The sequence below is a fragment of the Spinacia oleracea genome, chromosome 5, assembly GCF_020520425.1.
Source record: "Spinacia oleracea cultivar Varoflay chromosome 5, BTI_SOV_V1, whole genome shotgun sequence".
Classification (NCBI taxonomy): Eukaryota; Viridiplantae; Streptophyta; class Magnoliopsida; order Caryophyllales; family Amaranthaceae; genus Spinacia; species Spinacia oleracea.
Window position 1 is genome coordinate 24563397 of NC_079491.1, and position 25433 is coordinate 24588829.

Consider the following 25433-nt stretch of genomic DNA (forward strand, 5'->3'; position numbering starts at 1 on the left):
TGAAGAGCTGATTTGAGATCAAAAAGTACTAAGGGAGGGGGGTAAAAACTCTATATAAAACGCATATATCATCATAACACAATTTTTATTTTTCATATAATCTCGCACGCATAGCGTGTAGAGCTGGCAAACGTGTCGTGTCGTGTCGGGTCATGTTCGTGTTCTTGTTGAATATAAACGGGTTGGAAAAGTCTCAATACTAACCTGACCCATTTAATAAACGTGTCGTGTCGTGTCGTGTTGACCCGTTTAACTAATCGTGTCATAATCTCTTGACACTAACCTGTTTTTTTCGTGTTCGGTTCGCGTCGTGTTGTCATGTTTGTTCGATAAAGTTGGCTTTATTATAATGTTTGTAACCGAATACATTAAATTATTGGTTGATTTTTCTTAATCGGTATGAATCGTGTCGGTTTCGTGTTAAGAATCTCAACACTAACTCGACCCATTTAATTAAACGTGTCGCGTCGTGCATGTTGACCCGTTTAATTAAACGGGTGTAAACCTTGACACTAATCCGCTTTTTTCGTGTTCGGTTCGTGTCGTGTTATCGTGTCGTGTCAGATTTTGCCAACTCTAATAGCATGCATATAAGACTAGTTATTTATTATGAAAACAGGGTGGTCAAGGGAATGAGAATGTCAACCTTAGAGAATAGGATATCATTATAGAGAAATTTGAAATAATTAAAAAAAAAAAGAGGATAAAGAAAATGACAAAAACCACCAAAGAAACAACAATAAAGAAATGAAACCCTCATTCCCTTTCTCTTTGGTGAAAACCCCGACGAAGTGTAGATGACTTTTACACAATTCAAAATATGCTGCACGGCATTTTCTTCTCAAATTCAGTCAGATTCCTTTTTTCAGTTAAACGATGCAGTTCTGCTGTTACTTCGTAGCTTCTAAATTTGTACTTCGTTTTAAGAAAAGCAGAAGTTTGAGCCCAAAAGTTGTAACATTTCCCATTTTTTTAGACCTTGATTTTTCCAATTGAAGAATCATCCTCTTTCAACATTGAACCCAAATAAATGCGTAGAAATCAATTTACTTGCAACAGAATCACCGGAACAAAAGTGGAATTGACGGAAAACAGAGAGTTCGGTGACCAATCGCCGGAAGTGTTGCTTTTAGGGTTGCGCCATCCGTTTTTTGGATTTTCATGATTCATAGGTATGCTGGAGCTTACTCCTATTAATTATTACGAAGCATAAGAATCAGTTTAGCTATGCTTTACCAATGTTTTTATTTAGTTTGGGTTGATTTCTTGTTACTCCTAATGCGGGGATTGACCAATTTTGCTGCACATTGATGCTTGCTTGTGAGTGTTGCAACTAATTTTTATACTCTTTTAAGGTTGACGAAATGGTTTGCAGTATGTTTAGTGTATGGAATGAGATTGTTTGGTGCTTATTTGTAAAACTATGTAACATGTCAAGGATAAGTAGTATGATCATGTGACTATGTGAGTGAGGTGGTGCAAATAAACGACTACATAAGGTTAGCATGTATTTGTAAAACTATGTAAAACGTGAAGGATAAGTCTCATGATCATTTGAGCTGAGTGGTGCAAATAAACGACTAAATAATGTTAGAGCGTATTTGTAAAACTACCTAAAATGTTAAAAAAGAAGTCGTATGACCATGTGAGCTAGATGGTGCAAATGATAGCGCGTATTTGTAAGCTATGTAAAATGTGAAGATAAGTGGCAGGATCATGTAAGCTAGGTGGTGCAAATATATGACTAAATAATGTTAGCGCGTATTTGCAAAACTTTGTAAAATGTAAAGGATAAGTCGCGTGGTTATGCGTGGTGGTGCAAGTCAATAATACAGATTAAAGGTTAAGGTCAAACCATTATTTGGAAGATCCTTTAGGAGTCACATGATGGAACACTAAGATAATTGTGTGTTCTTAACTGATCTACTAATATGTATAGCCTTGGTTAAACATTGGGAGAATTCTTGTTTGCTGAAGTGTTATATTGTTTCAGATTAAGGTACATTTTACCAGTCCTGAAACTGTGTCTGGTTTCGTCTCATATGTTAATCTTCATCACAACATTGCCACTCTCATAGTGACATCTGTTCCGGAACTTTGTGTTGTCACTCTTCTGCCGGATTCTGAGCCGTTTTCTCCAGGGAAAAGTGTGGTAGCCCTTGGTCACCATGCCAGCACTTATAATTTGCTGGCTTCTCATGGAGAATTTGTGCTTTAAGATCATGAATATGTTTCTAAGGATGTTTTGTCTTCAGGTTGCATAATTTCAGTAAGTGGCGTGTTTATGGTTATACCACTTAGTTCTTTATAAACTTGGAGAACTGCATCAGTTCATGTATGTTTGCCATTTAACTCTACATCCTTTTTCTCATTTGTGCTCCCCAGTTTGAATCACATATTGGTAAATAATGACTAATACTCTAACAGAACATGGGACAGTTAAAGATATTTAACCTATGGTTGGTACCTGCTATAAGTTGATGTTAACTGAAGCCTTTTATTGTGTTTGCACTCATCAGAACAGACTTGTTGTTCTATATATCAATAGTTGTGTAAAGCTTAGGATTCCTATGTCAGGACTGCATTGAACCCTAAACCATTAGACAGAAATTCCTTAGGAATAAGGATCAAAGGTTCTGAATCTAATCCTCTGGGTATCAGTTCTTACTCATCCTTCTTCTTATCTCTGTAATGCCTCTTACATCTGACGGTGCTTATTGAATGGGTTTACAGCATGGCCAATATATGTCTTCTTTTTTTCTTTGAGGAAAACCAATATATATCTTCTTCATACTGGTGTAAATGTGTAATGTAATACTACCTAGATGCCTACTTATGATGTGGGGAATGAAAGTAAGGGGTGGTTATATATTTGGTTCAACATGATATTTGAAAGCCTTTTCCTATTGTGGATTTGTTGGGTAAATGAAGGTTGTCAATAATTAAATTATTATTAGTTTAAGGTTTAATGAGAAAAGACTTTGCCTATGGAAGGACGAATGAACATTTTTGAAAGATGGTGATATGATTGATTTTACATTTTTTGATAGAGACTTGTCAGGCGGATGATGGATGCATTTGTAAACATGCTGTAAAAATCCTGTTGACCTGTGGAAATTTTAGTTTAAGTTGCTTTATGATCTGGTTTTAATGTGAAAGAAGGTTTGAACACTTGTAACTTATCAATTTGTAATCTATTTGTGTTCATTATGTTTCAGTGAGTAAACTCCAAGTTGTGAAGATGATTTAAGCAGTTATGTACATTTCTTTATGTGTTTATAATAATGTGCAATGGTGTCTCTGGGAAATTATGTTTTCCTCCTTTGCTTGCTTGTACTAGTATGGCATTGGCGGACCTCTCCTTGACATTTGTTTGGGAATTGTCATCAGAATGAATTTCACTGATTCATTTTGTTAGTTGTCAAGAAAAATAAAAATTCACTGGTTCAAATATACCATTTTCCTTCCTTGTACCATTGTGCTGAGATGCTTGAAGCACTTCAAAAGTTATGGGTATGCCATGTCATTGTTGGTCCTTTCTCTCTAAATGAATTGCTTTCACAAGTTCTCCTTTGAAAATGGTTTTTAGGCATCAGCAGCACCTGGAATTACCTTTCAAAAGTTCTCCTTTCAAGCCTTAAATTTTCAGCTGACAAGCAAAGAATAGGCGAGGATAACGTTTAGCTTTATGAACTGTTACATGATGAAGACCTCCTGTTTTTGTTATATTGAATGAATTTAATTGGAGTAAGGGTCAGATTGGGGGGAGAGGAATTAAATGGAGGGAGGAATAAAATTAGCTATTCACCTTTCTTGGGAAGTCGATGCAGGAATTATGAGTATTCTCACCTGAATTGGCTGAATATTTCCTGAGGTAGGATTGTGCAACAAAAACTGTTATACAAGGTAATTTTCCACCCAATAAACCCTCAAAATGACTCTTATAAAAGGATCTTACAAACCGGCCCAAGTTTATACTGCTGCACCCCCATGATAGATCCTATGCTTATAAATTTTTTGCAACGAACCAAGGCACAAACTTTTAAGACCGGTTAAGATGGATATGTCTCATTATAGACATCCTACCTTGAGAAATCAACATTATAAGAGAATGCTGTCGGCAATAACTGGTGAATGCTTTAGTGGTTCTTTAAAATTATGTAATCGTGTTAAACTTTCTTGTCAGTCTCTCTCTCTCTAGATTTTGCATTTTTTAGTAATTCTTTTTTTCCTTTTTTTTTTCTGTAACATTACTAATATATTAGCTCCCATCAACTCTCCTGTTTTCTCCACCTTTTTTTTCCCATGTGACTGCTGTTGTTTCTTCTGCAACTGTTTGAAGTGTCTGCTTAAGTCAATTTAGGATATGTTATCTCCAAAACACCAAATTCCTCCCAAAAATAGTTCCTGTATTATCTCTTCCATGAGTGTGTAATTAAGAAAATATCTTCGTAAGCTGCAACTCTTCTGTGCCATGCTATTGCCGAGTGCCTAGCAAGAAGCAGCTGTTAAGAACATAATTTTGGAGCTTTGACATGCTTAAAATGATTATCTACTCTTCAGATATCTTAATTTTCTAAATTTTTTCTTTTTGATTCGATGATTTCTTCTGAACGACATTTTTGTTTTGAAGTTCATCCATTTCAATTGCTCCTTCTGGTGTTAACTTCTAGTTAACTTTGTTGAGTCTTGAGACCTGTGCTTATCTGAGGTTTGTAGTTTTGTACAGTACCAAGTTTAGTATAAGCATGTAAAGCATCTACCATTATAATGCCGTTGTATGCTTTACAATATGGTGTCATGTAATGATATTTGTTGATTGTGCAGGAGAGTAGTTCGACCTTGGCGGAATGAAAATTTGCATCCCGGATTCTTGGAAAATGGCTAATCAATACATCAGAAAACCCTGATATTAATGGTTTTTTATAGAGAAGATAATTTTTGCTTGTTTGTTTTAAGTCTGGATTGATTAGGGTTCTGATGTACACCTTGACCTCCCTATACCTCTTATTGTGAAATGTACAATGTTTTTTTTTGTCATTGAAATACATTTTGATAATCTTATGCTTGCATATGCATTTTCCGTTGTGATATTGTTATTGGAGGATGTCTTCTCTTGGATCCTTATCACTCTGCACACTTTCTGGAACTGGAAAGGGGACTACCATATATTGCAACTCTTGATAACAATTCCTTTGTTGTGTTCAGTGTTCCTATCTACGTTGTAGTATACCTTCATGCACCATTCGAACTGCTTTACCTTTTATACTACTTTACAGGAGTTGAGATTCATTGCATAATCGGTGATCTAAGTGGATATGCTATCAATATATCACTAAAGAGTTTTGATCTCAGCTGGCATCTCGACACTATTGTGGTGTGTATTCTTCCATTTGAATTTTTCTAAATGATGAAGCTTTCTAAGTTTCCTTCCTAACTCCCCACTCCCTCTCCTTAGGTGGCCACTCTTCAGGCTTCATTGAACATAAGTATTTCTGCACAAGTGATGTGCATGCGCTCACGTGTTATTTTATTTATGTCCTATAGAGGTATTTTACCAATTATGTAATATTTTACTGCATAATCCTTGGTTTTAGTTGTAGACTCTTACTTTTCTGTAAGATTGTGGACCTTGTGTTGTCTATTCTTTTATTCTTTCCAACCTTTTAGAAATGGAGCTTATTATTCTTTTGCGTACTGCTCAGGTGGCCTCCGCATTGGCATCGAGAGCTCTAGACTGATAGGCATGGCAAGGGATTCTACTACTAGAGCCGAGGGCTTGTTATTGTGCACCCATAACCAAGTATACTTACAGTGTTACAGGTATATACTTCGTATATTACAATGATGAATGTATTTTGGTCTCTTAGTAACTCAGAGTTAACTTCTTTTACTGGATTTTCTCCCACACGCTTTTGGGTTTAGTCATTTTAACACTTTTATGTTATTGAATTCTGAATCACTTGTTGGGAAAATCTCAAGAAATGTAAACCTTTTTTTTTTTTTCTCCTTTAAACATTTAAAAACCTGTAACATCCTGATAAAAATAAAAATATACTTGTATAGAAAAAGCTACAGGAATACTAAGTACGGAGTACTCTGTACTGTTTACTTAGTACAAATATACCACTCGGTAAACATTGATTGAAATATGTGGAAAAGTAAGACAAGAAATATAAAGAAATCATTAACTTTCACTTGTTTGGTTTGTTATTATGAATTTATGAAAATAGATAGACAGGCAGTAATACATACTCCGTATAATATATTGTTAAATTTTGATCTGTTTAGTTTTCTGCTCTCCATAAATATTTTGAAGGGGAAATTATGGAATATGAATTTGGCAAATAAAATAGTTACCTTATATTTTCAGGTTTTAGTTCTCTGTACTTTCCAACAACCAAAAATGGTAAACTTAAGAACCTTGGTATTTATACACTTTTGACCCACTGGATTTACCCTAAGTAAATAATCAAAGAGCTCGCTCACATTCCACTCATTGTAGGCAAATTTTGCCATTCTCAAAACCATATATACAAAAAATCATTCACCCTGTACTAGTTCATTCCCCTAAGCTAAAAAAATTGCATCAAAATCAAGTATCAAATATCAGCACTTTTGGATGCTGGTCTACCTTTATTTCGAGAATTTGTATACCGGGGATAATTCAATGATGTGTCGACTAGACTTTCTCCTTCACCTCCCCAATCTTCTGGAATGTCCTGAAATCTGATGTTGCTCTCCCTGAAATCATACCCATCATCCACATCACTACTACTGATACTTCTGTATGTATGTTGAGATACCGAAGAATTGAGATGGCTTAAGCTGTCAGGTGTAATATGGCTGACATCTGACATAGTTTTTCCAGTTGGTGGAAGCTTGAAGAATAAGCAAACCACCGCTATGTCATCAGCTCTCGCGGATGGGAATCTGCTCCTCCATGCCCGAATTGCATGAGCTGCTAGGAACTTGGCTGCATGAGATCGCTTTCTAGCTGCTGAGACTATTTTCACCACCTCAAAGTTTGTTAACACATCCCACACCTGAAAATCATTTTACAAAATTTATAATCTCTGACTAACAAATTTTTACTTAAAAAGATATGGGATTTAATTTACCCCATCAGTTGCAAGGACAATGAAATCATCTTGTTCAGTCAATTTTCTGTAAAAGATTTGAGGGGTAGAACTGAGACCATAATCTTTGAGACAGAAATCACCAAATGCTCTTGTCATGGCAAGTCCTGGGCTATCTTCATCAGGCAGCCATAATCTTAGAACATGGGACTCCTCTTCCAGTGAAAATACTCTACCACTACAACGCCTCACTCTTTCGGCTTCCCTTGGAAGACTTGGCTTCAAGTCTACAGTTAATTGGACTGGTATTACTTGTCCTTTCTCCCCTCGCGTGCACATAACTGCACGTGAATCTCCCAAGTTTCCGATTATTAGATGATCCCCCTACAACCATAATTTTTTATTTTTTTTATTAGTTTTGCTCATTTTAAATTCTCGAAAATATATGATTAATTAATGATTTAGAAAATTAATAAACCTGTTTGACAACCGTTACAGCTGTTGTACCACTACAATAGCTCTCAATAGAGGGGTCACGGCTAAGGTCTTTATCAACATCTCTGAATGATCTCAAAAGACCAGACTTCCACAATTTTAACACTTGATTTGAATCGGAACCATCTTCGTCACGGTGGCTGTCATTATTAGCCTTGGTGTTTGTAGAATAAGGATGTAACAATGCATCATCTTCATCGTCACATAATGCATCAAGGTCACTCGTGCTACTGCTACGATGTTTCGTTTTGAGATGCTTGTGTGCAGCTGAGAGCTCTATCGGTAGGTTGTCACGGACATTACGAGCTACCTTGTGACCAGACGGCCCATGCCCGTCAAACACCCCACAAAAGAACACATCCCTCTCGCCTGTAAAGTCCTATAACAAACATGATATAAATTTTTATTATAAGTTGATCAAGGTAAAGAGTTAAATGATCATCCCAATAACAGAATAAAATAAATTGACGTTACCTCCCAAACTGTCATGGCATCCTGGTTAATTCCTTTCTTCCCTTGTGCGGTTGCCATTGAAATGAAAGTAGAAGAACCAAGTAGTCTAATTGTAGCTCCATAATCTCCTTCAAACACATGATCATCTTGCTCATATTCTTGTTCATAACTTGCAATTTGTCGATCTCCATAATCCCCTTCTTTGCTACAACAAGCTCCCATTTTTATTTTTATTTTTATTTTTCTGTTTTTGCAAATATTGCTCAATGAATCAAGCCAAATTCTGGAGAAGTGTCCGTTTTCGTAGACAACTAGAACGGAGGAACATAATCTGAGAAGGATGTATATGATCAAAGTTGCCAATAAGTATCATAAGAATAAATATGATGCAAAATGAAAAAATGGTAAATATTCTTGTTTATCATAAAAATTAATAATATTGAAGGGAGATTTTTTGGAGGGGAATATGGAAAGGAGCTTTGTGGTTGAGAATGTGTATGGGTTCTTTTAGGGATTTGGCAACCCTGAAAATTTGTTGGAAAATCAAGAAGATTAGGCACTCAATTGAGAAAACCTCTTAAAAATACAATGTTTCACTAATTGGTGCATCATCTATTATTGGATCCACTTTTTTTGGACTGATTTCTATATTTGGGAGTTGTCTTAGAATCTCATTTTGATGTTACTGCCAACATGCTCATACATTGTGTGGATAATTGGATATTGCTTGCTAAAAATAACTAAATGATTTGTTCCACTAATTTTCTCATTTTGATTTCTTATTTTTTAATGAACGTTATGCATAATTCTAACTAGTAATTGCTTTTTATTATATAAAAAAAAAACGTTGCTTTTTTTGGTTTGAAATTATTTTTTCCTAATTTTTTCCTCTTTCATAAAAAATTAGACACCAAAATACATGTCTGGTTGAAACTCTATGTTGCCCCAATGTGGCAACGTATTCGAGAAAGAGGAGAAAATACCAATTTATAAGCTTGAGAAGTTACTTCTACTATTGTCATTTGTTTTAGCGTGAAACCTCCATTGGGCTTACAAGCGGACCAAACTCTCTTCCTTATTGGATTGTCCGGACCCATTTCCTATTTCTATGAGATTTATCTGTCTCAATTCAACAATAACTCATCAAATAAATTTCCCAAAACAAATTTGATTATAAATATAATATTTTAAAGGGTTAAATGATTACTTTATACATTATTAGTGACTTGATGAAATATTTTTTACTAAAATGAAAAAAATTATCACTAAAAAATTGATAAATTTTACCTATACAAGGGTAACTTTTAAACATTTTGAGTTAATTTTTACTCCAATGTACAATATTTATTGTATACAATTCGTAAATAAGAATTTGTGTATTACTTAAACGAAACATAAAAAAAAGTAAGAAGAAATAAAACGCGGGAAAGCCTACTTCGGTATTGGATCCCTTCCTAGTTGCAAATCTATACTGTATTTAATAGCAGGCATATTTGCAAGAAATCTGGAGTGTCAGGTGTCACTCCTTGAAAACATATTTATTTTATTTTTTAAATTTCATTTTCTTTCCTTCACAACCAAAAAAATTCATGCCCCTTCACCTCCAATAAATTTCATGCCCCTTCACCTCCAATAAATTTCATGCCCCTTTTTCTTTTATATTTTCTATTAACGTCAATTACTTCATCCCTTAAATATTAGTTCCCTTTTGACTTTTTCATCCTTTTCATATTTAAACCGTAAATATCTCTGAATATGTACGTTAAAGAAATATAAAATTTGATATTGTTAAACTTCACATTGAGACGAACAAAACAAGATCCCCCATTAATATATTTTGAAATATGTATTGGAAAAAAATTAAAAGATTCTCTGCAATAGTAAATAGTCACAAGATTTCAAAAGGGACAAATAATCAAGAACGGAAGGAGTAATATACCGATTTAAATTTATATCTTCACTGTTTTCTTAGTAAAACGAAATAAAATACATTTACACTCTTTTTAATAACGAAAAATTAACACTCACTTTAAAACATAACAAAAGTTATACATGACACGGAATCAATTCTAATTTTATTTTAAAATTCGACTAAATTATAATCAACGTTGATTACTACTACACCAAAAGATGGTGTTAGAAAGTACTCCCTCCATTTCTTTTTGTTGTATCCGTTTCCATTTTAAGCGTTTCTTTTTGTTGTATCCGTTTCTATTTTTGGACATACATTTTCTCCTAAAATACCCTTACATTTCTATCTAATTACTAAAATACCTAAAGATTCCCCACCTAAATTTCCTCACCCCTATTATTTACTCTCTCCGTTTCAAAAATGTTTGTTTCGTATTCCTTTAATAGTGTTTCAAAATGTTTGTTACATAAAGAATCTTTCTATTTATAAACTTGTTACTATTATTATTTTTTGAGCCAACTTTTATTTCTAATTGGTCCAACTTTTCAACTTAATAAATCACATGCAACCAAAAGTCACATTATGGCAAGTTAGCAATTTGTGTGATTTTTAATTATTGGTTCATTTTGATAATAAAACAATCTTATTGGTTGTTTCAATGATTAGTGGATTGAGGGTCTTTTTTAAAAAAATAAAAGATGAAAGCATATTTGCACTATATTCAAAGAGAGTAATAAATGTCAGAATTTGGAAAGATGGAATGAGATTTATGATGGAATCTAGAACATTTAAAATTAAAAAAAAAGGATCTTAATTATACGTTAATAAACGTGCCAAAATCCAAACGTAACAAACATTTTGAAACGGAGGGAGTAATTCTTTTCCCTTCCCCATATACCCACTCTCTCACCTCCTTTATCACCCATCATTATCACTCCTCTCTCTTACCTTATTTCTTTATTATTTTCTCTCTTCTTTTTTTATTATAATCTCTTACATACAATTATTTTTCTTACACCCAATCATTACACTTATACCAATACAAATCAAGATTCCAATTTTCTTTAAAACTCCCCACTTTTTGAAATGGATACATCAAAAAGAAATGGAAGGAGTAGAAACTGTGATCTTTACCCTCAGTCTGAATTCTCATTTCTAGATCTGACCGGTCTCAATTACTACTTCAATAAGACCGGCCTCCAAATATGGCCCAAGTGCGCTGGAAATCTATCAGACTAGGTAGCCCATGGTCCTTTTTCCTTAGATACCCACATACAAGCTCAACTAAATTAGGACATCAAATGAAAAATATAGCACTTTGAGGGGTATTTTGTTCACCTTACCAATAAAAAAATTTAGGCAAGTTTACAAAAAAAACTACATTTTATAACGCAAATTTTGCGATAAATAATCTTTTATGATTTTTTTTGTGAAAACCTTAATGATTTTATTTTTTTGCGAAAGACAACCAAAAGGTATTTTCGACATTGACTAGTGTTTTCCGGCCATTTACTTCCACGTGCTGCTCACATGTGGCTTAAGTTGGCTAACTTCACCCAATTTTTCTGGGTTTGGGGGGTAAGAACAGAGGGGAGGAAGGAGATTTTCGATTTTTTTTTCAACTTTAGGTTTTAAACCTTGGAATTTTTTGAGGAAAATTTGGTGAGTTTAACAAAATGAAGCCACACGTGAGAAGCACGTGGAAGTCAATGACCGAAAAAATATAGTCAATGCCGGAAAGTACCATTTGGTTGTGTTTCGCAAAAAAAAAAAAATTACATTAAAGTGTGATTTCACACAAAAAAATTATAAAATGTCATTTCTCGTAAAATTTGGGTTATAAAATACCCTTTTTGGCAAATTTGCCAAAATTTTAAGACATTTTGTTATTAATTATTATCATTACTCCCTCCAAATGTTAGTCATCTTTCCATATTGGGTTGTTTTTATATAGTCCATTTTGAAATCTTTCCTTGGTCTAACATTTATTCTCATTATACCCTCATTAAAATTCAAATAACCCACTTGTTTACTCCAAAGTATTTATCTTTATCCCCGATAACCCTCTTCATTATTTCTTTCTTCTACCTACATGGTTAGATTCAGGTAACAAGTGTACTTATATTGGATTGTCTTAGATTCCAAGAATGACATTCAAGAATGGACGGGGTAATTATTATTATTATTATTATTATTATTATTATTATTATTATTATTAATTGTTATCGTTAATTATTACGGAGTATTATTTTATATTACTATAAATATTATTATCATCATTTATTATTGTTATTATTATTAACTCAATCATGTCCAATAAAGTTCATCGGCTCCAATAAGATTTAATCATTTTTTATAAGTTCAGATAAGATAAATGACTGACAGTGATAATATAATTTTTGATTAGGTGATTCCTGTTGGTTCTAGATTGGTCATAATCAAATCATCCAACATTAGTTACAGTTTGAGTCTAAATTCAACAAATGAAGCCCAAAAAGATTAACACTTAATCTGAGTCAGTTTTGTGTGGTTTAGTCATAAACGGGCTCAATGGTCAATGTAGTCTGCATAAATAAATCATCTCTTTCACTAGATTTATTGTTTCTTGGTAGCTTGGATCTCCAATTATGACCAACTAATATTGTGAATGACATTGTTTGTTAAAAATTGAAGGAAAAATTGACATAAATAATCTCAACTTTCACACATCTTCTAAAAATAATACCAAGTTTGGATTATTTTAGAATAATCCAAACTTTAGGGGTTACCTTCTCAAAATAATCCGAAGTCTTTTTTTCTTGTCATTACTAATCCATTTTGGGTCTATTGTACATATGCAAATTGATAATTTGGATTATTTTGAGAAGGTAACCTCTAAAGTTTGGATTATTCTAAAATAATCCAAAGTTGGGATTATTTTGAGAAGATGAGTGAAAGGTGGGATTATTTATGTCAATTTTTCCAAAATTGAATGTAGTGAATGTGAAGGGGTAATGTAGATACAACAAAATAATAAAGTGCACATGAATTCCAATCAAATAAAGTGTTGAATGTTCTACTTAAACTGTACAGCATCTTGAATTCACAGGCTTCCAGTTTTGTCAGTCGCAAAACAATCGTTATTTTAATGACATTGCCACATACGTGGAAAGTAATGCTCATAACAAACTAGCATCACCTCACCGCCATACTGCATCTGGCGTTACAATTATTGAGCAATGATTGCCACCAGATCTACAGCTTTGCCATCACTCAATCAATTGTTTTCTTAATCCACCAATTAATTAAACTAGTAATTCTTGTGGCACTGGAATGAATGCAACTACTAACTTTTGAGGAAATTGCGTTAGATTTCAAACGAAATCGCGTTGTCACAGCAGATTTCAAGTGCTATTTTGAGTAGTAAAGTAGCTAACCAAACTTAATACAGACTACAACCTAATAATACCAATTCATATCTAAAGCAACTACAATTAACAACCATGTCGGGGTGGGGCAAAAAGGGAATATATGACTGGGGCTCTGCAAGCAGAAACTTCATATATGCCTATCTTGAAATAATTGAATGCAAACAAATTAGAGGTAAACATAAAAATTACCAAAAAAATATGTAATTTGTGATACTTCCATAAACAAAAGCATCTCCACTGTTTTAGACTCTTTACCATCAACATTCTACCAATCTAAACCCTGAGGTCAGATACAGAGACTGTTTTCCATTGAAATACATTCTCGTTTCTACAAACTCAAAGATCGTATAAATCCTCACTAATTATCCTCGTCATGGAAGGGAACCAAAATGATGATAACAGTAATTACCATCAGATAAAACAAAAGCTTAATACATAAACTAATTAACAAAATCACTTGAGAAATTTCATCTGTCCCAAACTCACATGGAAACATTATCAGCTTAGGTTGACAAAAGCTTTAAATTGTTTATTCAACTCTACCTGCCTCGCCTAATACAAAACATGGTTAAGAAAAACAATGACAAGGACCACTAAAACAAAAGAATCCTATTCCTAAAAGGGGGTATTTGTTGATAAGACGCAAATCCAAAGTTCCATATACAACCCAATTCCAACTCCCCACCCCCTATCCCCAGCCAAACCTTTACCTTTCGCTGCCAGCTACGAAGTGTCGTCGATATTAACTACCAAAGTCTCCATCCAACAGAAAACAAAGGGAAGTAAGAAGGCAAAAATCACTATGTAGGGAAAGCATAGGAATCAAGCCTTAGCATTGGTACATGAATGAACCTTCCAAGGCCCGACAAACTATTTCTTGATTAACCCCTTAAACTCATCAAATCACCGTCACATTTAAACATTACCAATCATTCAGGGAATTTCATACCTGAAATGTCATTTTCGATCCATCTACATAGGGGGGAATATCAATTGGGTAATAGGGGGAAAATTGCAAAATAATAGACTTGCATTCAGCACATGAATATTGCATATGATTCCTGTCAGTTTAATTCACTGTCAACCACAGGCCACAGCCATATCGATTATGGCCAGTCAATGTAACATAATGTCACCATTTGTAGTGCAATTAGCATCTTCTTAAGCCAAAACTAAAAAGGAAAACCTAAACTGCAATGAAACGCACGATTGAAAAGGGGTCACAAAACACAAAATAAAGTCTTGGCAATCAATTTCAACAAAGCTCCGTGAATCAATGCTTCCTTTTTTTTCACTTTTTCTTTCTTTGATTGAAGTGGGAAGGTGAGACTAAGAGACCATCTAATTCAATCAGCAACATTAGCAAGCATAAAAAAAAAATGCAGTTTACACTATAGCAGGCTCATAAACACAGGAAGGAAAATGCAGTATCATGTCACTTAAAGAATTGCGAAGATTTGGTACATCATAGATTCATAACCTAAATATTATTGGAAGAATACAAGATCTCATCAACCTGTATGAAACAAATAAATCAAAGAATGTGGTATCACTAAATAAAATGTAATTTTTCACTAACAAGTAAACCTTTTAAGATAACATGTATAATTAATTGGGAAACACAAACATGAACTGCATTTACCAGTAAACAGTGCATTTTGACAAAGTACAAGAAAAGGCTAAAAAGACATTCAAATATGGTTTGTTACCAAAGATCACCACCACTGATGCACAAGAACGCCGCGCTCTCTGAGAGAAGTAAACAGGTTCAAGCACTGTTCATACGTCTTCTCATACTTGGCACTCCTTTCGCCCGGGCAACACCTCTGCCATCGGTTGTAGTGGCACTCCAGAAAGATCTCATCAATCAAGCAAATTGCCCCGGTCTCAAACAACCTAGGAATAAGTTCAAATTCCGTCCCTTCAACATCCATCTTCATCACCACAAAGTCTCTCTCAGTCACAGTCGCCTTCAACCACTCAGCAAAGTCAAACCCTTCTATCTTATCAACACCATTTGACACCCCATCATGAGATTGAACTGGCTTTATCCTTCCCATACCTCTCCCTTTACTCCCTTTCTCCTGAAGATCATCCCCGGGGTCATGATTAACCTCGAAAAACAAGGTCTCATTCTTCACCCAAGCAGCATAAGGCAACAAATTCACCCACTTCTTCTTAGCCTCATACTCCTGGTGAAACGACTTATCAGCTTCAATTGCATACACCTCAAAAGTCTTGTTCTGTTTCGGGTATTGCTTCTTAAACCAACTCCCAATACTTGAACCATAACTCCTAGCTCCTACATCTACATATATATACCTACTCTTAAAACTAATATCCACCATTGAAGGCAAATACTTCACATTCTGTATATTCCTTTTTAGTGTAATCCAAGGTTTCAATGGCTCCTTTGGTATCAATTCCTCCGCTTTTCGAACTATCTCTTGCTTGTACCCCGGGACAACCGAGCACTCCTTACTACTATACACATCAGAACCATCTCCCTCTTTCTTCATCACTATTTCCCGTATTATGAAACTATCCCCATCATTATCACTATCAAGACCTTGAATTTCATGGGATTTAATAAATGTGCAAGAATTGAATAAAGCAATTAAGGAATGTAAGCTATACGTATCATTTGTTCTTGTATGAACAACCAAATACCCTTCGGGCTTCAGTGTTCTTCCAATTTCCTCTGCAACTTCAGCGAATCTGCTCAAATTATCAATCCTTCCACCACCACCGTAGAACACGAAATCGAAGGTGTTATTATCATACGGCTGACGACGGCCGTTACTCTTCAGAGCGACCACCAACGGTTTCGCCGCCTTCTTCGACACTCCAACGGCGTCAGAAACTCCAAGCTCCTTCAATGCAAAGACCTCTTGCCCTAAGGGCGTGTCGACGCAGAGAGTCTTCGATTCAGGAGAGAGAAAACCTTCGGCAATCAAATCTTGGAATACCGAAGAGTAGTATTGGACGGATTTCCGCCAATTTCTGCTTGTATAGAGGATGTTTCCCCGATCGGTGGAGACAGCGTCGCTTGAAACAACAGCGGCAGATGAAACGGCGGAGATTGTCGTAGTTCCGGCGAGATTAAAGGTTTCCGGTAAGGAAAAGAAGCAGAAATCGCCGACATCGCAAGATTCGCCTCGAATCGTTACGACATAGGCAAATCGAAAGCAGATGATGAAAACACAGAATAACAAAATCTTCACCATGAAGTTTCGTAGAAAGCTCGGCTTCGTCGGTAACTCCATTAACACAGTTTCAGTGGTGTGTGGAAGCTTCTTCATAGAGAAAATCGAAAATTCTACAGATAAAATTTCAAAAAAAAAAAGTACAAACAAATTCGAAGAATTTAATTTCTCTTTACAATTGCAGAAAAAAAATGTAAAAAAATAATTGTTTTTGAATGCTGTGCAGTTGAAGAGGAGAGAGAAAGTAAGGTCTAACGGGAGCAGAACCTGGCGGAGGTGTGGTTAGCGCCGACGAGAGTAAAGCCGGAAGAAGGAGAAGAAAAAAGGGGATAGACGGGAAAATCAGGGGTAAATCGGGAAATCATGGTGGGTTTTACGCCGGAGTTTTTCTCTCTCCTAACCTAAGGAAACTGCTTTGACATTTTATGATTTTTTTTTTTGTTTGACAAAAATAATAAGGGTGATGTTTGTTCGTTTGGAAATTGCAATGGAGTTGACAGTTGAGTGAGAAAAAATGGGTGGGAGAAAGAAGGGGAAGGGATTAAAAAGGAGTAGGAGGAGAGAGAAAAAGTGGCAGGATGACCGGAAGTTTCGGTGATGACGCGTGATGAGTTGGAAAGGTAGGAAATTGATTTGTTAACCATTGAGGTTTAGGTTAATTTACCAGTTTGCCACTGCTAGCCGGTAGTCGGTTGCTGCCGCGGTATCAAGGAAGCGTGCTTACTTATTTAAGAGTGTGATTAATATTTTTTTGACATATTTGTCACATTTTTGGGAAAGAATATTACGGAGTAGAGATTAATTGATTGTAGTACTTACTTTTAAGTAAAGAAGAGTTTTTTATTTTTTTATATGGAAAATAAGTAAAGAAGAATTAATATACGAAGTACTGTACATTTCAAGATTGGTCAACCCTAGTGTTAAATGTTAATCAATCACATTCAACAAATTTGTTGATAATTGGACATGTAACCAACTCATATACAAAACAAACAGCAAGTTAGGAGTTGAAATGTCCTCTAAATATATACTCCACGAAGTAGCACTAAAAATAATATTGTCATCTAGATTAACTGTCATTTAAAATCAATACTTCGTACAATATAATTAAGAATGCACATTTTAGTAAGGTATCATTTTCGTGTAAGTATTATTCATCTACGTGCATATTCATCTACGTGCATATGTTGTTTTATTATCTTGTGATCCTATGTGTATGTAATACGAAGTATTGCGTAGAAGCTATGAGCATCAATGAAAGCAATACACTTCTCTAAGCTTGCGGAAACAATAGCTTAAACTTAATTAATAAGTATTAATAATTTATATTTATTTATCTATATTCTATAAGGGAACACCTGAGGTTATTTTAGCAAATACACTTTTGTTGTCCCCCTATAGAAAATTCTAACATGCCACTACTAACCATATATTAACAATAAGTATTAAATACAAAAAAAAAGGGGAAAAAAATCACCCTTATTATAGAAGCCAGAAATAATCAACGCTGGAAAAGACAAAAAGGTTGTCTCTCGCAAGTTTTTTTAGTTTAAGGTCCTTTTTCGCAATTTTTTTTTAAAAGGTTGTTTCTCGCAAAAAAATGTGTTATAAAAGGTTGTTTTTGGCAAATTTGTCTTATATTAATATAAATAGGCTGTCCAAAATTAACACAAAGAGACGGGGAAAGGTGCTATTATTATGAAAATTATAGGAAAACACTTTATAAAGTCAAAATATAAACTCATGTCAGATGAGAGTCTAGCTACATATAAGCTCAATACGGTTTCATCCGAGCTAAGATCATGTTTACTACTCCCTCTGTCCCAGATTAGTTGTTACACTCACCTTTGCACAAATTTTTAGGTGATAAGTGGTTGTTTGGTCATCAATTGTTATTTTATTGAAAAAGTAGATGTGATAGGAGTTAGTGGGATATTTTTTAATTGAATGAGAGAGGGGGTGGGGACAAAAAGAAAATTAGTGGGAAGAGAGACAATATAATAATTGTGGAGTCATTCCTGACTTAGAAGTGTAACAACTAATCTGGGACGGACGAAAAAGGAAAGTGTAACAACCACTAGAGGAAAAAACTTCAAGTGCGGGCTCATTTTAAGGGGTTTAGTGCGGGCTTTTACATGTGCAGCACATGACCTGCCCGCACTTGAAGTTTTTCAAGTGCTGCCAAAATATTGGCAGCACTTGATATTTCAAGTGCTGCCAATTTAGAAAATGAGCTCGCACTTGACATATTTTGTGCTGCCAATTTTGAAAATGAGCCCGCACTTGACATATTTGGTGCTGCCAATTTTGAAAATGAGCCCGCACTTGACATATTTTGTGATGCCAATATTGAAAATGAGCCCGCACTTGACATATTTGGTGCTGCCAAATTTGAAAATGAGCCCGCACTTGACATACAAATGGGCAGCATAAGCATAAAAATGAGCCGCACTTGGCTTATAAATGAGCCGCACTTGATTTAGATTTGTTGTATAACCGATTTCCCTGCTACATATTACAATTGAACCACGCCACTGATTAACCTCCATACGTCATATAAAAACTATCCAATTATATAGATAATTAAATTAAATAGTATATAATTGTAAATATAAAAGTCGTTTACATTCCAATTATATGAAAAACTAGCATCCATAATTTAAGATTCATTACAAGGAAATATCAAAGACAATCACTAGTAATGGAGTTTGCCAACATTTCTCGAACTTCATCTATCTCCTCAAAAGTGAAAGGTCGCTCCTTCGGATTATTGAATACCTTTAAAATATCAACCATCAAAAATTACATATACACATTAGTTATATTATAAATATTGAATCGTACAATAAATTAAGACTTAATTTGTTCATAACAAATAAATAATGAACCGTATAATAATAAAAATGGCTAATTTCGATCCCAACTTTCAACTAATGAACTTAAATGAGTATTTTAATGTCTTTCCATGTTTAATACAATTAGTTTTATGTTTCAAAGACTCATTCTCACTCATTTTGGTGAATTTATGCACATTTAAGCATCGTTTGATCATTATCGTTCACATTTTGACTAAAATGGCTAATTTCGGTCCCAACTTTCAACTAATGAACTTAAATGAGTACTTTAAAGCCTTTCAATGTTCAATACACTTAGTTTTATGTTTGAAAGACTCATTCCCACCCATTTGGGTGAAGTTATGCACATTTAAGCCTCGTTAGTTCATTATCGGTCACATTTTGACTAAAATGGCTAATTTCGGTCCCAACTTTCAACTAATGAACTTAAAAGAGTATTTTAAAGTATTTTCATGTTTAATACACTTAGTTTTATGTTTCAAAGACTCATTCTCAACCATTTTGGTAAAGTTATGCACATTTAAGCCACGTTATTTCATTATCGGTCACATTTTGACTAATATGGCTAATTTCGGTCCCAACTTTCAACTAATGAACTTAAATGAGTATTTATAGCGTTTTCATGTTTTATACACTTATTTTTATGTTTCAAAGACTCATTCTCACCCATTTGGTAAAGTTATGCACATTTAAGCCTCGTTAGTTCATTATCGGTCATATTTTGACTAAAATGGCTAATTTCAGTCCCAACTTTCAACTAATGAACTTAAATGAGTATTTTAAAGTCTTTCCATGTTTGATACACTTAGTTTTATGTTTCAAAAACTCATTCTCACCCATTTTGGTGAAGTTATGCACATTTAAGTCTCGTTAGTTCATTATCGGTCACATTTTGACTAAAATGGCTAATTTCCGTCCCAACTTTCAACTAATGAACTTAAATAATTATTTTAAAGTCTTTCCATGTTTGATACACTTAGTTTTATGTTTCAAATACTCATTCTCACCCATTTTTGTGAACATTTTGACTAAAATGGCTAATTTCGGGCCCAACTTTCAACTAATGAACTAAAATGAGTATATTAAAGTCTTTCCATGTTTAATACACTTAAATTAGTAGTTTTATGTTTAAAATCAGCCAAATTCCTTATTTGATCATTAACTAGTATAAACTATGAGTTCAGAATTGAGTTAAATGTGATGCAAAACCATATAAAGTGTTTTCACAATTTCAATATTTAAACAATAAGGAATACCAACCAAAACACTCCAGTAACATGACATTGAAGCATTGGCTTGATAAAGGCATCGAATTCTGAGATATTAGGAAACATCCCTCCCATGATGCAAACTCATTAGTAGAGGCCTTAAATAACATTAACTTCTAAATCATTTTAGGTGTTATTAGACTTGTTTCTACCCATAAATAACACTTACAATTACAAGTAACAACAAAGAAACCCACGAGTCATTGCAAAGTGAAGCAAATAACCAAAAAAATATGTACCACCAACATGAAAACAAAAATTATGAGAAACTCATACCGGATTAACCTACCAAAAACGGATAATCACATAGGACAAATGACCAAAATATAAATATCATAATCGCAACTTGCAAAGAATTATACATGATAAATTCTATAAAGTTTAATAAACGTCAAACAATAAGAAACTAATTACAAGAAATATATGCATGCCATAGCTTAAAAGTTAAAGAAAATATGGCACTGATCATCGAGGCAAAGCATCTAATACAAAGAATCTTAAACCAACTAGTACAGAGAATTGAAAATCAGACCTCTTTGTAAATAGGAGGAGGTTTGTCAGCCATTTGAGTCGGACGACGCACGATTTTGACACCATATCTGCCCAATCTCTCCTTCGTCTTCAATGAACATAGAGTAGTTACATGAAAATTGAAAATTTAGAGGAAAATGTTTATTAGACTTTTAATGTTTCTAAAACTCATTTAAATAAATATTGTTATATACTGCTCAAAAGGTTAAAAAAAGCTTCCAATAGAAAACTCCAACTCAGCAATCTAACTGACATGAACTGCAAATTCAGCTAGAAAACATAAGAAAAAATTCAGCTAGGAAACATCATTTCTCACATGTAGTCGTATGCATTACATGGAAAACTTCTCTAACAAAAATATAGGTAGTGGATGACTTTCCCGCCATACAGACTTTCAAGGCATAAAGTTCCGACTATCGATTAATATTAAGCAGGTTAACATAAAGTTATCGTTTTTCAACATAGGCACATACAAGATCAGTGGGCATCTAATTTCATCTATGCATGCTTTCATCCAGAATACAATAAAAATTAGAGTCTACCATCATAAAGAAAGTTTCTACGGGTATACACAAGGCAACAAAGCAAGTAGCTGAAGATACAAAGCCACAAAGGTCCACACATCAACTGTAGAGAAGTATAAGAATAATTTATTGAAGTATTGAACTATTGATATATTAACATTTAACACACATTTCCAACCAACTAGCTAAAGATTTTAAACAGAAAATAAAAGAAAAGACTAGCTAGAGCCTGGAAGTACAAACTACTACATCACCATGCAAGTCATCAGGATCCAAATAAGAAACTAACTAACTGGACAAGGGTGATCACTCTTAGCAGCACATATGCAACGACAGCATAACACACGCCTTCCCTGACTACTACATTCCGCACCCAACTACAGCCACCATTGCAAAAACAACTAAAACATAGCTTCCCTGACTACTACATTCCGCACCCCACTACAATCACCAACTCACCATTGCAAAATCAGCTAAAACACGGCTCCCTTGACGACTACATACTACATTCAGCACCCCACTACAATCACCCTTGCAAAAACAACTAAAATACGGCTTTACTAACTAATTTGATTAATATATAAACAGGTAATATTTGATTATTTTGTGCAATTACAGCACTGTTCTTCGAGTATGGACAAACAAAAACAATAATAAACATATTTAGAAAGAGCAATTAAAAAAAATGGTTAAAGTGATAAACCTGAGTCATATTTGTGTAAACCCAATACCCTTAAATGCATCCTTAGTAAGCTCAGAAACAGGTAAACCAAAGAAAGCTTAAACAGATTCGTAACAAGCTAAGCTTATACAGATTCGTAACAAGCTATGCTTATACAGATTTCCAGTTATTAATTCGTCATTTCCTTATAAATTTGTCATTACAGTAACAAGCTTATTATAAGAAACAAATAATTAAATTTAAATTACAAACCTATATGAGATAAGGAGGAGCGACGCCTTTGTGTTGTGGCGGCGGAAGGAAGAGGACGTATTTTGTGGTGGGGGAACAACAGCGGCGACGCGGCGGTGGAGAGAAGCAACGGCGACGCTGAGGTAGGGAGCAGCAACGGCGATGTGACGGTGGGGAGCAGCAACGGCGACGCGACGGTGGGGAGTGCGGTGTGTGCTGCTAGTATTGATTTCCTGCCCAGAGAAACGGAGAGGGGAAGAGAAGAGAAATCAGAGAGGGGAAGGTGATAGAAGCGGGAAATGAAATACCAGAGGTGAGAGTAGGTTTTAGGGAAACCAGAGAAGAGAAGCGTGAAATGAAAAAAAATTGGGAATTATTTTTAGAAAATATTTTGTGCGGCTCGTTTAAACGAGCCCGCACTTGAGTTAAAGAGCCCGCACTTGAAGTCAAGTGCTGCCAAATTTTTAAAATGAGCCCGCACTTGTAAATATGTATTGTTTCTTTATTTTTGTGCTCTCAAGTGCTGCCAATTTACAAAAGGCCCGCACTTGAAGGGAAGCACATGCCGATTTTTCTACTAGTGAACTAATATGGGACAGAGGGAGTATATCATTTTTCAGGTATTGGAAATGGAATATAATTGAATAAATCAGCTAATTGCATTACATTTTGTTTGGTGTGAGAGATAGGTAACACACTTTATATATTTTCAAAGCTTAACCATTATAACCCATTTGTTACCTTTATATGGGTGAGTTTTCTCCTCAGACTCACCCTCAATCTTCAGACTATGTCTCATCAACTTTCCACTAATATTTTCATTTTTCAAACTCATACAAGACTCTCCCTATTTTTACACATCCACACACTCGCCTTAGGCTCAACTAAACTCCTAGAACAAGATAATTAAATAGGATAAAGTATGATGATGTGGTATAGTTTGATTTGGTTGGAAAAAAATTGGAGTCTTAAGTGGTTCTTGGATTTTCCAACCCACTTCAAGATTTTTTGTACTCTTTTACCACATTATCCCAAGACTTAGATTCGAAATTCACCTCGAGACTCACCTTAAAACTTGGTATAAACTCACTCTAATCTTATGATAACAAAGTGTTATCCTCCTCAATCCTCATTTTGATACAAGGAATTGTTTCCTTAGACATATCAAACAACAAATAATGGTAAAACAAAACTTAACCTTTCTCCCTCATAACATTTCTGCTTTCCCAACTTCACATCAAACATGCACTAAGAGCAAATGATAATAGATGAAGTATCCTATCAACATTATACTCCATTTTTTTATTGATTCAAAATTTTGATAATTCTCCCTTGCCCTTTTCCAACGCGTGAGATGTTATACCAACATTGACCATCACATGTAACTATGTAAGTCTATCTATTCCTTGCAATCTAGAGAGGTCATACAAATCCTTGTTGGACTTTTTTCCAAGACTTCCAGCACGAGGTAGACTTCCAATATGAAGTATCTTGAGGCTTTTTAGAAGTCTCTTTGTTTTTTAATAATCACAAACAATTTGATTTTTGTAATATCTTTTTAAACATCGACTTTTTTTTTTTGCTAACAAATCAATAAATACATGTTATCAAGTGAAATATGATTAAAAAAAAAAATTATATACGAATTACTTACTCCGTTTCTTTTTGTTCTTTATGTTTGGCCTTTTGCACATTTATTAACGACTAATTAATGTGTATTGAGATTCCTCTATTTTTTTTATTTAAATAAGGAAAATTACGTTTATTTATAATATTTTTACTCTTATCAAAATTCTGATATTGAAAAAATGAGAAAAATTTAATGTCCAAATAGAAAAGTGTGAGAGATTAAATGACCCAATGAATTTAATTGGCTAAAATAATCATTTGACACAAATTTTGATAAAATATTAAAGCATTTATGTGATAATTTTTTTTAAAAATGTAAAGAATATTTTGAGACACCCAAAAAGAAAAACGTAAAGAACAAAAAGAAACGGAGGGAGTACCTCACATACAATTATTTTTATGGAACCAATATTAAAGAGTAAGGATCTGATTGTTAAATTTATTTTAACCTATTTTGAATTATTTCATCAAAATAAATTAAGATAAGCTCAGTTTAGATTTTTTTTTTTTTGCAATTTAACACATAACGTGTTTTTTTTTAGCAAAATACTTTTTAGATAAGTTAAATTCAATTGAACCAAGCATAACCTAAGGGTCTGTTTGGTAAGCTATTTCAGTCACCTTAAATCATTAGGTGCTAATATAATAAGTCACCTTAAACAATTATGAGTGTTTGGCAGATAGCTGAAATAAAATAAAAGGTGGAAAAAGTGACTGATATTGAAACGTTAATCTGATTAACGTTTGAGTTTAAGCTCCTGAAATTATTATTTTCTTTATAAAAAAAATTGATAATAAAATCCTAAATAATTGATAAACCCCTAATAAAAGGTTATACTTTGTATTTCTTTGGGTAAAAAATCTCGGCAGACTCTGCAACTAAAAGAACAAACCATTGTTGATTACAACCACGGAAATTTTTGCAATTATTTGATTACTCCCTGCAATTAGGCAACCATTGTCGAACATTGACGCAAGAACCTTAAGAAAATTGAGTACTCCCTGCAATTAGGCAAGCTTTAGAGGTTAAAGTACGTGTTTAATTTACAGCTTTTGGATTCTTGGTATATTTGATTTGTTTGTTGGTGGAAATTGAGTAAGAGGCAATGGATATTTGATTTGTTTGTCGTGACACTGGTGGCTTCCGGAAGGTTTGTA

At 34.2% G+C, this 25433-nt stretch overlaps 2 protein-coding genes and 2 long non-coding RNA genes across 4 annotated transcripts; 1 reads left to right on the forward strand and 3 right to left on the reverse strand.

Moving 5' to 3' along the window:
- The first annotated feature begins 730 nt into the window (after positions 1–730).
- Positions 731–6053, forward strand: LOC110793141 (uncharacterized). Its single transcript, XR_002534627.2, has 4 exons — positions 731–1172; positions 4828–5377; positions 5459–5549; positions 5706–6053. It is a non-coding gene; the product is annotated as an uncharacterized lncRNA (long non-coding RNA).
- Positions 6054–6176: 123 nt separating this feature from the next.
- LOC110793136 (probable protein phosphatase 2C 65) lies at positions 6177–8580 on the reverse strand. The gene is made up of 4 exons (XM_021997977.2): positions 8049–8580; positions 7558–7953; positions 7122–7463; positions 6177–7046 (listed from the first exon to the last, which is right to left on the reverse strand). Exons 1-4 carry the CDS (start codon positions 8247–8249, stop codon positions 6603–6605), a joined length of 1383 nt encoding a protein of 460 aa, XP_021853669.1. The 5' UTR covers positions 8250–8580; the 3' UTR covers positions 6177–6602.
- A 6303-nt stretch (positions 8581–14883) lies between these two features.
- LOC110793142 (uncharacterized) lies at positions 14884–17078 on the reverse strand. The gene has a single exon (XM_021997981.2). It carries the CDS (start codon positions 16649–16651, stop codon positions 15065–15067), a length of 1587 nt encoding a protein of 528 aa, XP_021853673.1. The 5' UTR covers positions 16652–17078; the 3' UTR covers positions 14884–15064.
- Positions 17079–19135: 2057 nt separating this feature from the next.
- On the reverse strand, positions 19136–23023 carry LOC110793146 (uncharacterized). The gene is made up of 3 exons (XR_008921586.1): positions 22668–23023; positions 21211–21297; positions 19136–19333 (listed from the first exon to the last, which is right to left on the reverse strand). It is a non-coding gene; the product is annotated as an uncharacterized lncRNA (long non-coding RNA).
- Positions 23024–25433: the final 2410 nt, after the last annotated feature.